The following is a 15,195-nucleotide window of genomic DNA, read 5'->3' on the forward strand; positions in this document are numbered from 1 at the left end:
CTCCAGGCACGCGCCACCACGCCTGGCTAATTTCTTCGTATTTTTAGTAGAGACAGGGTTTCACCATGTTGGCCAGGCTGGTCTTGAACTCCTGACCTCAAATGATCCCATCTGCTTTGGCCTCCCAAAGTGCTGGGATTACAGGCGTGAGCCACCACACCCAGCCTGACTATACATTCTTGGTAGAATATATTCTAAGGGAAAAAATCTTAAACATTACTCAGTAGTTTACTATTAGTAATGTTGATATTGTAATTTTGAAACTATTTTATATATAGTATATAATAAACCAAATAAACATATTAAAGTGATTATGAAACAAGATTTTTTATATTAACGGAGAGATGTAAACACAAAATGCAAGAAGTTGAGGGGTGACAAAAATTTCTGTAACGTTAAATTTGAATTGGTAGTAATAATATGAAACTTTGATTTCAAAACATGTATTTCCTGGCTATAGCCACTGAAAGAGTCTACAAGTAACGACACTAATGATAATGAACAGACCTACTATCTAGATCTTGATTTCTGGATACATTCCCCACTAAAATGAACCAGGCTGACTCTAAGTCTGAGGCAGGATAGTACAAAATGGGCCTGGGAGTCTAACTGTGTCAGAAAGCATAGATGCACTCAAATGATGGTATCATTTCAAAAGGACAAAAGGGGTACCCTAAAAGGCTACTATAGACCAAATCTGGGACTATTTGAACGTAAAGAAGAATAGTAACTATAAATAAGTGAATTAAAACATGAATCCATGAGTCTATAATGAGGTTAATACGTGAAACTTGATACATGAGTTTATAATGAAATCATATACTAGAAAAAGAATGCAAGAAAGTGTGGGGTAGGAGGTGAGAAGGTAGTAGGGAGGAAAGTTCTTTACAGAAGAATGCCAGTTAATAAATGTGGAAGGAATGACGGAATTAGAAAATCACCATCTTGCAACTCCAAAGTAAAGAACTGATTCAGGCAAGGATCACCAATGGATGTTAAAACTATGGATGAAAGGTAATTAGGAACAGGATATATGTACCCTAGAAATTACTTAGTAATTGCAAAGGGAGAAATATACTTTTACAATGGAGATATTTCTGTGGTCACCATCTTCACTAACTACTAAAACTAAGGTACACTAAAAGTGAGACAATCTAGCATTATGTGTCTTCTGATAAGATGCAACATGACTATAACGGCACCTATGAAGTATTCTCGCTCAAAATGTGTAACCTGCACAGAATGGAACATGTAGATATAACTTTCAACATAATACAGAGGATAAAGGAACAAGTTAAAGAGTACCACGAGGAACAGTCAGAGGAATCCAGAATGTGGGACATTCTTCAAGACAAATGGTCTAGACTTTTCAAGAAGTCATTATCACTAAAAAAAAAAGTTGGGAGACTGTTCTAAACTTAAAGAAACATAGCAACTAATTGTAATGTGTGAAACTTGACAGGATCCTGGATAAAAAAAAAAAAATCACTATACCCAGGTATAGTGGCATGCCTGTAGTCCTAGCTACTCAGGAGGTTAAGGCAGGAGGATCACCTTGAGCCCAGGAGTTCAAGTTCAGCCTGAGCAACACAGCGAGACCTTGCCTCCAAAAGTAGATAAATAAATAGCTATAAAAAAATTGGGGGCTGATTAGGGAAACTGTTAAATGTACTAGATATTAGATATTATACAATTATGTTTAGTTTTCATAGGTAATGGTAGTGTGCTTATATCGGAGAATGCCCTAAGAGATGTATGTGAAAGATTTGGAAGGTAAGGTCTCATGGTGTCTGCTGTATCCTTTATAGTTCATTTAAATAAATGTATACACATATATACAGGAATCAAGCAAATGTGAGAAAATGTAAACAACTGACCTCAAGTGAAGGTTATAAAATTTTCATTGTGGTATCCTTTAAATTTTCTGTATGTTTAAAAAAAAAAAGGTTAGGGAAAAGAAAAATATAGAGCAGATGGCTGTATTCAACTAAAAAGATAGATATATGGTCCCCATACTGATATTATACAACTGACCTTGAAATATTATCTCTGGAATTCATTTTCTTTCTTAAGATAAAATTTAGGCAGCAACATTAAATGAACTTTTTTTTGAAAATAAGTGACTTCTATTTAAAAGCAAACAAAACATCTTGGTCAATGATAAGAGTGGCAACTTTGCCTGGGGGAGAGTTAAACATTTCCCATTAGAGACTATAAAGTCCAATCTGTAGCCATGAAAAGAACAGATTTCGGCTGGGTGCGGTGGCTCACACCTGTAATCCCACCACTTTGGAAGGGCGAGACAGGCGGACTGCCCGAGGTCAGGAGTTCGAGACCAGTCTGGCCAACATGGTGAAAACCTGTCTCTACTAAAAATACAAAAAAATTAGCCAGGCATGGTGGCGTGCACCTGTAATTGCAGCTACTCAGCAGGCTGAGGCGGGAGAATTGTTTGAACCAGGGAGGTGGAGGTTGCAGTGAGCAGAGATCGTGCCACTGTACTCCAACCTGGGCAACAGAGCGAGACTCTGTCTCAAAAAAAAAAAGACAGATTTTCCTAGAAGCTAAGGCTTCCAGCACAATACCCATTGACATGGAGTGAGTTTCCCGTGCCTCCTGCTGAGGTTACCTCATCTGGTTGAGGAAGGACAATAACCGACATTGTTCCTGTGTGAATGCGCTGCATCCTTGAGGACAGGCCCACCTCGGGGATGCGCTGAACTCGGTGAATCCCACCCTCATACTTCAAATGCTTATAGACACCGTCACCGGAAATTCGGGCGGCTGCATGATGTAGTCCACCTAGGGGAACAACAATCCAGAAATAGTAATGAATTATCCTTTGGAACAGATCAGGATCCTAAATGTCCTTAATCTAAGGCCTGAATGTTGAGTACAGAGCCTAAGATGAGAACATAAAGCATGGGAGAACGAGGGCCTCTGAAGAAGAAGAAAAGAGGACATAAAGTATGCACAAAACTACAGTTTTCCAATGCAAATGTATTAAAATACAAAAGGAAACATACCAAAATGTAATTAATTATAGGAGCTAGTGATGCAACAATAGGAAACATACCAAAATATTATTTTGTTATGTCTGGGGAATAGAATAATAGACTTTTTTATTTCCAAATTTTCTATAATGAACAAGTTTTATTTTTATAATAAGGGAAAACTACTATTAGAACAAAAAAATAATACTGGGATGTTTTCTGTATTGAACTACCCTGTGTAGTCTTAGGCTAATATGGTATCATATATAAAAGAATGCTCAATAGGAGAATAATTTCATACTGTTGAATAACTCTACAGATCCTCCCAAGTTTTCAAGAATTTATTGAAAGTCAGCTCTTGCTTATCTATGGAGTGGGAAGAGTATCACAAAGAATCTTAACACCTAGGCTAGCTTGTTCTTTTTTTGTTGTTGTTGAGACAGAGTCTTGCACTGTCACCGGGGCTGGTGTGCAGTGGTGCAATCTCAGCTCGCTGCAACCTCTGCCTCCTGGGTTCAAGTGATTCTCCTGCCTCGGTCTCTTGAGTGGCTAGGATTACAGGCACCCACCACCACGTCCGGCTAATTTTTTGTATTTTTAGTAGAGGCGGGGTTTCACTATGTTGGCCAGGATGGCCTCGAACTCCTGACCTCACGATCTGCCTGCGTTGGGGTCCCAAAGTGCTGGGATTACAGGCGTGAGCCACCATGCCCGGCCGCTTGTTCTTATCTAATGTTTTTTTAAAAATCTTTTTTATGATACAATAATATATGAAAGACAGAAAAACACACAAATCAAATATGTGGTTTAGAGTCCACCACTCAGGTCAAGAAAAAGAACGGTGCTAGTCACTTCATAAGCCCTCCCAAATACCATTTCCAGACATAATCCTCTCTCTTCCCTATGAGTAATCATTATCCTGACTTTTATTCCTTTCTTTATCATAACTTCATTACCTAAACGTGTAGCCCTAGGCACTACAGTTTAGTCCTGCCCATTTAAAAATGTTTGGTGTATCTTTTTAGTCTATTAGTCCACATGCTCATCATCCATTGCTTTCATTTCCTACAAATGATCTGGTGAAGAACTTGGGCTGCTGACCTGTAGAATTTCCAACAGTCTGTTTTTGCAGATTGCATATTCTTGGTGCAAGTCACCCTGTTCTGCTGCCCTCTGTATCGGCAGCAATTAGGCAGCTGGATGCAGACACTGGATCAGACACCAGCTCGAGCCCTTTGGCAAGACGACAGGAGGTATACAGTGTCTGGATGTCTCTCTTTTTACAGTCTTGACAGGCTTTGACACTGAATGCATCACTGGGGTTACAAAATGGTGATAGTCTAATTCTATCATTCCTTTCTCACTTATTAGTTAAAACACACTAATAAAGAGACACTTCCCCTTGTCTACCATTTGATTACCTGGTGATACAATTACATAGGAAAAGCAAGATAAATGTTTGACTCTGTCCCTTTTACCAGTTCTACCAAGATACCAACATTTTTTTTTTTTTTTTGTAATACACTGAACTGGTTCATTTTAATCCTCTGAAGATGACCAATTAAAAGTTTAAATTATCATTATGAACTCAAGGACTGAAACACATCTAGCACGTTTAAATCAAGCACAATTATTATTAAAGCTCAACTAGTCCCATCTTTGGCCCATAGAGCCTCTTCAAATTGACTTCTGAATTCTTCTGACATGCCCCATTTGTATGGGACATGCCCCATTTGTATGGCATAACAAGATATTCCAGGATTATCTTGAACATTTTTTACCCTAGACCTGGAATCAGCCATGTCTCCAAAAAGCCCTGGTTCAAGAGAAAAATAGTATTTGAAAATCACAATTTGGGGGCTAGGGTTGTCCACTACTACTGGATTTGGTTATAATTTCTAAGCCTTTTCAGTGGCCAGAAATAGGAAATACCTCATGAGTTCATATGATGTTGAGACCCAATTTTCCATGGGTCTCCTGTGTTCCTGCACATCTTAACAAATGAAGCATTGCTGGCTATTTTGCTCTAAAATATCTTTTAAAGGCAGTTTGTGTAGTGAACAGCCTTGGAAATAATGTGTCCCTCCAGAGCAAAGGACAAGTTTCCACAGCCTTGGAAGACAGAGATAGTGTCTCTTTCTAGAGCAACGTGCAGCATGCTTACTGCACATTTAAAAAAATGGCTGGGAGCAGTGGTTCATGCCTGTAATCCTGGCACTGTGCAAAGCTGAGGGGGGCAGACAGCAGGAGCCCAGGAGTTCAAGACCATCCTGGGCAACACAGTCAAACTCCATCTCTACAAAAAATACAAAAATTATGGCCGGGCGCTGTGGTTCACACCTGTAGTCCCAGCACTTTGGGAGGCCGAGGCGGGCAGATCACAAGGTCAGGAGTTCAAGACCAGCCTGACCAATATGATGAAACTATGTCTCTACTAAAAATACAATAATTAGCTGGGCGTGGTGGCACGCACCTGTCATCCCAGCTACTTAGGATGCTGAGGCAGAAGAATCGCTTGAACCTGAGAGACGGAGGTCGCAGTCAGCTGAGATCGTGCCACTGCACTCCAGCCTGGGTGACAGAGCAAGACTCCATCTCAAAATAAATAAATAAAATTAAAAAAATAAAAATAAAAAAATTAGCCAGGCGTGGTGGCACGTGTCTGTAGTCCCAGCTACTTGGGAGACTGACATGGGAAGATGGCTTGAGCCCAGTTGAGGCTGCAGCGAGCTGTGATGGTGCCATTGCCCTCCAGCCTGGGAGACAGAGTGAGACCCTGTCTCAAAAAAAAAAAAAAAAAAAGACTCAATTTCCTTAAGTTCAGTGCTCTTCTCCTATAATGCAACCTACCGTGTGGGCAGGTATCATCTGGTCTTCTTAGTTGTTGCCCTGTGGGACTCTGGGCTCAGGGAACTGGCACAAAAATGCTGATACTCTGGCTACTGCTATAACCCTGAGTAATAAACTGTCCTTCACTGCTGACCCATGAAACAGCAGCAGGCTAACTTGTTAGCTTGCAAGTAGGGTAAAATCTCAGACCTTTCAGAGTTTTTACAACTGACACTTCCAATTTAAATTGAACTTCAACCTCTTTTCTACTACACTTTTATTGTATTTCTTCCCATACCAAGAATCTTGGTTCTCAAAGAGAGGGCATTAGAATTAAAATATCCCAAGATTACTCATCTGTTTTTATATTACACTACACACCTAACAGTCTCAGAATACTAATACTAGTTCTACCAATACAATTACTAAAAACATTAAAACTTTTTTGCATATGCTCTTGCCATTTGCCTCCCATTTTTCAAATGATTCTACTATATCTATACTGTCAGATCATACAGTCCTTATGTAACAAATTTATTCCCCTTAGCCCTCAACTAGTCCCAGTTCTTCAGGTAACTGCATATTTAATGTTCACCCCTACTCCTTATTTTGCTATCTCTCATTTCAGTTGTCTGAAGCTTGTTTTCTAGTAGATTCCTCAGAAAGGGATCATGGGAAGAGTATTTCCTGAATTCTTGCATAATGATAACAATTTGTTCCCTTCACATTTATAAGTCAGTTTTGCTGATTATAAAATCCTTAACTCAACTGTCTTTCTTTCAGTGAACTCTCTCTCTGGCACAAAGTGTTGTTACTGAAAAGTCTGAAGGAAATCTAATCCTTCCCTTATGAGTCTCAAGGTCTTTGTTTCTACGTGCCTAATGGATCTTTTCCCTTTTTTGTAAGTCCAAACATTTTATTAGCCTATGTCTTAGTGTTGGTCGTTCTAGCTGGATATTTTCAGATGTGCACATGGTTTCAAATCTTTTATTTCTATTTCAGAAGAGTTCTCTGGAAATATAGATGTTAGCGTTTGTCACAGGCAGCCTCAAGGGTGGCCCCCCAGGATCCCTGCCTGCTGGTATTCATACCCTTACAGTTCCCTCCCAGCTGGTCTGTATGATCAATAGCATATGGTATGACAGAGGTGATACTATGTCACCTTCCAAGGTTAGATTATAAAGAACCGTGGCCTCCACCTTGCATCACTTACTTGGGAGAAACAGGTTGCTATGTTGGGAATAGCCCTGTGGAGAGGCCCTCGTGGTGAAAAGCTGGTATCTGCTTACAACTACATGAGTGAGCTTGGAAGCAGGCCCTGACACCCCAGTCATGTGTTGAGATGACAACAACCCCACCCAACAGCTTAATGCAACCTCATGAGACACCCTGTGCCACTCAAAAAAGCAGCTGATTCCTGACCCTCATAAATTGTGAGATAAAAAATGTTTGTTGCTTTAAAATTGCTAAGCTTTGGGTAATTTGTTACACAGCAATAAATAACAAATATAGTATCTGCTCTGACTTTTATCATCTAATCAATCTTTTTGCCTATCAACAATATTTGTCATTTTCTTCACTCCTTTATTATCTTTCTTCATTTCTTCTTGATTTCAAAAAAATTTTCCTTTTTAACTACTACTTTCTTAAGGCATTAAATGTTCTGTTTATCTGCTCATATGTTCCTTCTGATTTATTCATTTCTAAAATGATTTTTCTTTGCTTTCTAATTATTTCCTGAGTCTGTCATTTCATTTCTAATCCTGATTTATCAGATTCTTTGACACTTCATATTGCTTTTTGTTTTTTTGAAGACATGGTCTCACTCTGTTGTCTGGGCTGGAGTGCAGTGTCACAATCTTGGCTCACTTCAGCCTTGACCTCCTGGGCTCAAGCCATCCCACCTCAGCCACTGGAGCAGCTGGGAGTACAGACGTGTGACACCATGCTCAGCTAATTTTTAAAATTTTTTGTAGAGACAAGATCTCACCATGTGGGACCCAGGCTGGTCTCAAACTCCTGGGCTCAAGCGATCCTCCCACTTTGGTCTCCCAAAGTGCTAGGGAATATAGGTGTGAGCCACCGTGCTCAGCCTTTTAATTACTTATTTTGAAATAGCACATGATAGTTTTGACCTATTTTGTAGTCATATCTTTCTAATGTGCTTTCATTGTCTGTAGGGATCTTATTCTACTCTTTACTCTCTTGTTTCTCATAAAACTTTGTATGGAATTTAACCTTAATACTTTTCTATGGTTTATTTTTCTGTGAGATTACTTTTCCATATGTTTTAGAATGAGTCCAGGAAGGCTTTTCTAACTTCACAGAGTTCTCTTTTCTGTGGCTTTGTGTAATGTTCAAATAAATAGCAACCTGCTTTCTGGGAATTCCTGGCTGTTCTCTCTGACTTTGGATTAGATCTTCTTTTCCCTTCCTCCCTCTTTATCCCTGTCCTGCTCAACTTTGATTCTCCTCCCAGCAGTCCTTCCTCAGTGTGGGGGCCTGTTTTGGAAGGGCGCCCTAGTGGATCTGTTTTGAGAGGTCATGCAGGCTTGACTGCTCTGGCCTCTTTAAATCTCCTTACCTACAGCCTGAACACTTACTCATTATTGGAGAGCGTAAAACTCCTCCCAGCTCCAGCTCATGTTCATAACTGGCTCCCAAATTCCAGAGAATAACCATGAGTTATGAGAGGGTTCTCCAGTTTTTCGATCTGGCAGATGCTACCCCATTGCTTCCTTCTTCCTCCTGCACAGATGCTTAGACCATGCAGGTTCTATGGCAATTGGTGGTTTGTTTTGGGGTTTTGTGGGTATACCCTGCAACTGAATGCTGTCAATGCTATCCATGGGTTTTTTGTTTTGCTATCTAGTTGCTATATGTGTTTTTGCATGGGGATTCAGAGAGACTGAAAACTATGCTGCTACTGCAGCTGCCATCTTCCTAATGCATTTCTGATGAAGATATAACCATTTGGTTTCTAAAGTCAGCATGTTAGACAAAAATTGAGTATAGTTTTAGATTACCCTTGAAAATGCCTTAGGAAGGTGTCTTATGAGAGACTGGCATACTGTCTCTTAATAAGTCCAACATGCATTTAGAGCACAGATGATATGAAAAATCAAATGGTTTAACATTCATACTCAGTGTGGTAGGATGGACATACTATGAAAGATTATTCAGGAACTAAAACAGAGTGATGCCACAAATTTAAATTCCCCATCTCATACTCACACTGTACTTTAAAATTACTCCTCCATCCCCTTTACTTCATGTCATGTGCAAATACTTGAATATTATAAGAGAAGACTGTGACTTATTTGGTATAGATTAAAACAGCCAGTCTTAGGCTATCTGAGTTCAAAATTCAAGCTTCTCTTCTTCCTAGCTGTCTGTCCACAGGCAAGTTAGTTCCACGCTTTGGTTTCCTTATGTGTAAATAATAATAGTATATAACTAGGGCTACAGCACCGCACACCTGAAGGAAGAAACATTCACACTGAAGAGTATATGAGTAGTGCCTCAAGGCATATGCGGGCATACAACACAGCCTTGAAATTCAATCTACTCTCCAAGGGCTTTTGTGAGGAATAACTGAGATAAATACATGCAGAACATTTAGTACAGTGTTGACATGTAGCTGTCGAGAGGTATCAGTAATAACTGGAACTATGCCATTGGCTTTCCTGGATCAGTGTGAAATCTTGTGGAAGACAAAGGCTGTCAAGCTTCCTATGAGCTAAACTGTGACAAATGGCTAGAGAGCTGATATACCCTAACGGAGGACAATGAAGGTGTATTGTGGCCTTGCTGGAAGAAAGCAAACTGCTTCTGGTGGCTTTTATTGACAGGGATGGAGAAAAAGGCATTTGCCACATCAACAGCTGTATACCAGGTACCAGGGGTTATGTTAATTTGCTCAACTGATGAAACCACATCTGGTATAGCAGCTGCAATTGGATTCACTACCTGGTTAAGCTTTCGATAATCCATCATTTCTCCAGGATCCACCTCTCTTCTGTACAGGCCAAATAGGAGAGCTAAATGGGGATGTGGCGGGAATCACCACTCCTGCATTTTTCAGGTCCTTGGTGGTAGCACTAATCTCCACAATCCCTCCAGAACTGCAGTATTGCTTTTAGTTTGCTATTTTCCTAGAGGCAGTTCTGGTGGCTTCCGCTTGGTCTTTCCCACCATAATAGCCTTTGCTCCATAGGTCAGGGAACCAGTGTGGGGATTCTACCAGCTGCTGAGTATGTCTACTCCAATTGTGCATTCTGGAACTGGAAAAAAAAACCACAAAATAACCACAGAATTGGTTGTTTTCACATTGGGCCCACTGTGAGATGGGCATGAGCTAAAACTCATTGATCATCTGACCTCGACACAAGCCCCTATCCTGACTAGTAGATCACAGTGACATTTTTGAATGTCCTAGAATTAGTGTTGGCTTACAGACAGTGACTAGAAGTCCTCAAAAGTTCTGATTATTTTCTTTTCTCCAAAGCATAGTTACCGTATTAAAAGGCTGTAAGTCCCTTTGCGGAGGCTGGGGAAAAGTTCTGGCAGTATCCTAGAGTGTTTCCTCAAGGGGACCTACACACTTCCCTTCACTCAAGGTATTGTGGGTCTGGAAATTGGCTCAAGTCTGGAAACTGGTGCGATCTTGACTCACTGCAACCTCCACCTCCCGGGTTCAAGTGATTCTCCTATCTCAGCCTCCTGAGTAACTGAGGTTACAGCCACGCGCCACCACACTCAGCTAATTTTTGTATTTTTAGTAGAAACGGGGTTTCGCCATGTTGGCCAGGATGGTCTCGACCTCCTTACCTCAGGTGATCCACCTGCCTCAGTCTCCCAAAGTGCTGTGATTACAGGCGTAAGCCACTGCGCCCAGCCTCTGCTTTCTATTTTGACTCTGCTGTCTGATGGTAACTCTGCCTACTACTTGGTGTTTGGCAGTGGGGTACCACCAGTTGGCCCCTGCCACCCTGGGATCGAATTACTCCTACTACATTTAGGTTTCCCAATTCAGTGACCAAAGTTCCCACTGTATGGTCTGACCTACAGAGAAGACTGATCACAGAGCTCTTGAAGGATGCTGGGGCTTCCCGACAAATATGTTTCTCACAGTTGTGGTGAAAGGTGAGTCATGTGGACACATAAAATTCACAATTACATTACAGTGACTTACTCCCCAAATTCAACTCTTGAGTAGAGAATAACAAAACATAATTATAAACATTCATCAGTCAAGGGCTGGGGAGATAATGCAATATATTTCATAGAATCCCTTTAATGTGGAAAATATTTCAATTCATTTGATACCAGGTTTACAGATCAATAGTGTCAGACTTACACTACATATCTAGAGCCATTACCCTCCACTGCTTCCATAGACTATCTTGTTATCATTTAGTTTGAACTATTTCTGAAATGGTTAAATATTGTCTCTATCTGTACCTATTGCCACAAAATGACATGACTTTGAAAGTCACTTAATGTATGAATTTGTACATTTCTTTTCAACTTTAGCTTCTAGTGCTATGTGAATCTCTGTGGTTATCTATGAGTTCCTCTCCATTTCAATTAAACATTAAAAAAAAATTTGTGTGCACATATATGTAATTTAACATGTATATATTATAAGGTAGGTGCTTTTTGCCCTTTCTTTATCCACACCCTTTTCTTCTCCTAACTGCTTCTAATAAAGAAATCAATTTTTTAGGCCGGGCGCAGTGGCTCACGCCTGTAATCCCAGTACTTTGGGAGGCCGAGGTGGGTGGATCACAAGATCAGGAGATGGAGACCATCCTGGCTAACACAGTGAAACCCCGTCTCTACTAAAAATACAAAAAATTAGCCGGGCGTAGTGGCGGGTGCCTGTAGTCCCAGCTACTCAGGAGGCTGAGGCAGGAGAATGGTGTGAACCTGGGAGGCGGAGCTTGCAGTGAGCCGATATCACGCCACTGCACTCCAGCCTGGGTGACACAGTGAAACTCTGCCTCAAAAAAGAAAGAAATCAATTTTTTAGAAATTATAATTTCAATGAATAAAGGTTTATTCTTAGTGTTTAATTTTTTTTTCTTTTTTTTGGAGATGGGAGTCATTCTGTCACCCAGGCTGGAGTGCAGTGGCACGATCTTGGCCCACTGCAACCTCTGCCTCCTGAGTTCAAGTGATTCCCATGCCTCAGCATCCCAAGAAGCTGGGATTACAAGTACGCACTGCCACGCCTGGCCAATTTTTGTATTCGTAGTAGACATGGTGGCCAGGCTGGCCTCAAACTCCTGGCCTCAAATGATCCACCCGCCTTGGTCTCCCAGAGTGCTGAGATTACAGGCATGAGCCACCACACCCAGCCCTTAGTCTTTAACTTTAAAGATATATGAGTAAAATATTTGTAATGTTTCTTTTTTTTTTTTAAAGAGGGCTTTTAGCTTTTCAAAATATTTTTATTTTATTTTGCCAGTGAGTTAGTGTGTCTAAAGGAAAGTTTTCCCAATCATTGTTTAGGCTGCTCTACAAATCTGGAACAGAATCTCTCTTCCTGTTATTGAGGTTATCTCCCTTTTATTCTTGAAAGTCTCATTCGAAATACACCTATCAGAGTTCACTCAGGATATTTTCTACTACTCTCCTTTTCATAATGCTGCTGTTTCTTCTTACATTCTCCTTGAAACTCTCTCCTCTTTTGCTTCCATAATATTTTACTGTCCTCATCCTTTTTCTGATTATCTTGAATCCTCTTTTTATTTTGCTAACTGGTCTATCCTTCTAAACGTAGCCATTCTCCAAAGCTTGTTGCCCTGAATGCTCTCTCTCTATAGACTCTCCCTCACTTCTTCTCTCAGTATCAGACATTATCTCTGAGCTAACAGGTATCAAATAGCTTGCCTGAGTTCTGTTGTCTCACCAAAGATCTGGTTACTCAATTTCAATATTTACTCCGAATTTTTTTTTTTTTTTGAGACTGAGTCTTACTCTATCGCCCAGGCTGAGTACAGTGGTGTGATCTCAACTCACTGCAACCCGTGCCTCCTGGGTTCAAACAATTCTCGTGCCTCAGCCTCCCGAGTAGCTGAGATTACAGGTGTGCACCACCACACCCAGCTAATTTTTGTATTGTTAGTACAGACGGGGTTTTACCACGTTGGTCAGGCTGGTCTCAAACTGTCTCCCGAAGTGCTGGGATTATAGGCGTGAGCCACTGTGCCCAGCCTATTTACTGACTATTTCTAAGTGGATGCTCACTATAACCTCAAACTTAATGATTCAAAAACCATTCATCATTATTCTTTCCAAATGGTTTCTGCCTTCCAACTTCTATTCCATTCAATGGCATGAATGAGTATCACAGTCTTCTCAGCTAGAAATATTAGACTCCCTGTGGCTCATCTCCTTTGTGTCAGAATAGAATAATGGGATGTAGTGCAGCTCTGGATCAAACAGACTAAAATGTAATCCCAGGATTGCCATTACTTATTGTGTGGTCTTGGATTAGTTACTTACTCTCTGAGCCTAGATCCTCATCTGTAAAATGAGATTAGTAATATCTATTTCACAAGGGTGTGAAGTTGTGCACACAAGACATACTGGATAAACAACAGCCCCTCTCATATCTAGTTACTTAGCAAATTATGCCTATTCATCCTTTGCAGGTCTCTGACAGATACTTCTAGTCCCCATTCTAACTCTTAGTCATATCTGGATTACTCTAATAACCTCTTTGCAGTCTGCACTAAATCTAGCCTTTCCATCCATCCATCCATCCATCACTATTGTCAAAATAATCTCCTTAAAATATATATTTTATCAAATCATATTCTTATTAACGCAATTTTCAACAGCTTCCTATTGCCCATCAATCAAAGCTGTTCAAAATCTATCCACTCAAACCTACTTCAGAGATTACTTCCCTGACAAGCTACGGGTAAACTGGCCTCCCCACTCCCTTCCCCACACACCAAGACCTCTCCCACCAGCATGCTGCTGCTCAGGTTGTTTCTTCTCTCTGCGCTCACGGATAATCCCCTTTCCTGACCACTGGTTGTATCTGAAATCTGTACCAGGTACAACTTCCTTATGCTGTAGGCTGGTTCTTATTTCCCTTTACTGCTCAACTTAGATGAATCCTCTTTCCCCACTTTGATAGTTTGTGGTTTATTACTGATGACTCCTCTGTCTACTACAATGTATCACTGTGTAACCAAGCAGAGGAAAACTTTCAGATGGATTAAAAGAATGAGACAAGTGAGAGAATTATCATCATGTTTTGAATCAATATACTTGAGTATTTAAAGGTAAAGAACTGCACTGTTTGTCTATGTTGTATAATTTTTTTTTTTTTTTTGAGACAGTCTCACTTTGTTGCCCAGGCTGGAGTGTACTGGCGTGATCTTGGCTCACTGCAACCTCCCCATCCCGGGTTCAAGCGATTCTCCTGCCTCAGCCTCTCGAGTAGTTGGGACTACAGGCACGTGCCACCATGCCCAGTTAATTTTTGTATTTTTAGTACAGTCAGGGTTTTGCCATGTTGGCCAGGCTGGTCTCAAACTCCTGACCTCAGGTGATCCACCCATCTTGGCCTCCCAGAGTGCTGGGATTACAGGCGTGAACCACAGTGCCCAGCCGTTATAAATTTTTATCAGCCAAAAGAGAAGTTTCTTGAAAATAAAGACAAATGATTAACTTTTTCTGCATTCTCATAAAAATCAAACACATTAGCCACTTAGTCTAATTAGTAATACTTATATTATTTTATAAATAAAGTTATTTAAAGTAAAAACCTTAATATACCTTTGCTTTCAATAACAGAGAAAAATGATTTTGAGGCAAGATATGTATCTAAGTTCCTCAGGGGAATTTTCTCTAATTCACATATTTCTCCCTAAGCAAATGCTTCCCTCCTTTCTACTGTCTTCTCCTAGCTAACAACTCTACTATAATAGTAAGCCACCGTGATTGATGAGCCTATGCCACAGTGTTTAGTAGATATACACCAAAAGTTTCAAAAAAAATGGGACAATATGGTTCTAATCAAGATCAGAGGTAAAATAATTTTCAGTATCTCCTACAGGCAAATTCCTCAATATGCCTACCATAATCTGCTGGTGTATAATTCAGAAGTTCAAACTGCCAGTGTTTATAGCACGAATAATTCTGGTACATGTCAAATATTTCTCGGGTAAATTGTTGGCAGATGTCACCTAAAACAAAATACGAAAAATATTTAGTCAGAACAAATTTCGGAAAGCCACCCTTAAGACTAAGTCCTTTGGGAAATAAAGAATAACTATTTCCAAATTTAAATACATTTAATGGACTTTTAAAGTTAGTGTTATCAAATAAGGTAAAATTCAAGGACTTTTTA

At 40.2% G+C, this 15,195-nt stretch overlaps 1 protein-coding gene across 8 annotated transcripts in view; it reads right to left on the reverse strand.

Moving 5' to 3' along the window:
• The window catches only part of MTRF1 (mitochondrial translation release factor 1), a 47,038-nt gene that overhangs the window by 20,994 nt on the left and 10,849 nt on the right, over positions 1-15,195 (reverse strand). For all 8 annotated transcript variants that reach the window (XM_063697282.1, XM_063697283.1, XM_063697284.1 and 5 more), the window contains 2 exons: positions 14,924-15,031; positions 2,630-2,802 (listed from right to left, as the gene is read on the reverse strand). In XM_063697282.1, coding sequence (XP_063553352.1) covers positions 2,630-2,802; positions 14,924-15,031 — 281 coding nt within the window. The remainder of the gene's footprint in view (positions 1-2,629; positions 2,803-14,923; positions 15,032-15,195) is intronic.

Source organism: Gorilla gorilla, chromosome 14 (genome assembly GCF_029281585.2).
Source record: "Gorilla gorilla gorilla isolate KB3781 chromosome 14, NHGRI_mGorGor1-v2.1_pri, whole genome shotgun sequence".
Taxonomy (NCBI): domain Eukaryota; kingdom Metazoa; phylum Chordata; class Mammalia; order Primates; family Hominidae; genus Gorilla; species Gorilla gorilla.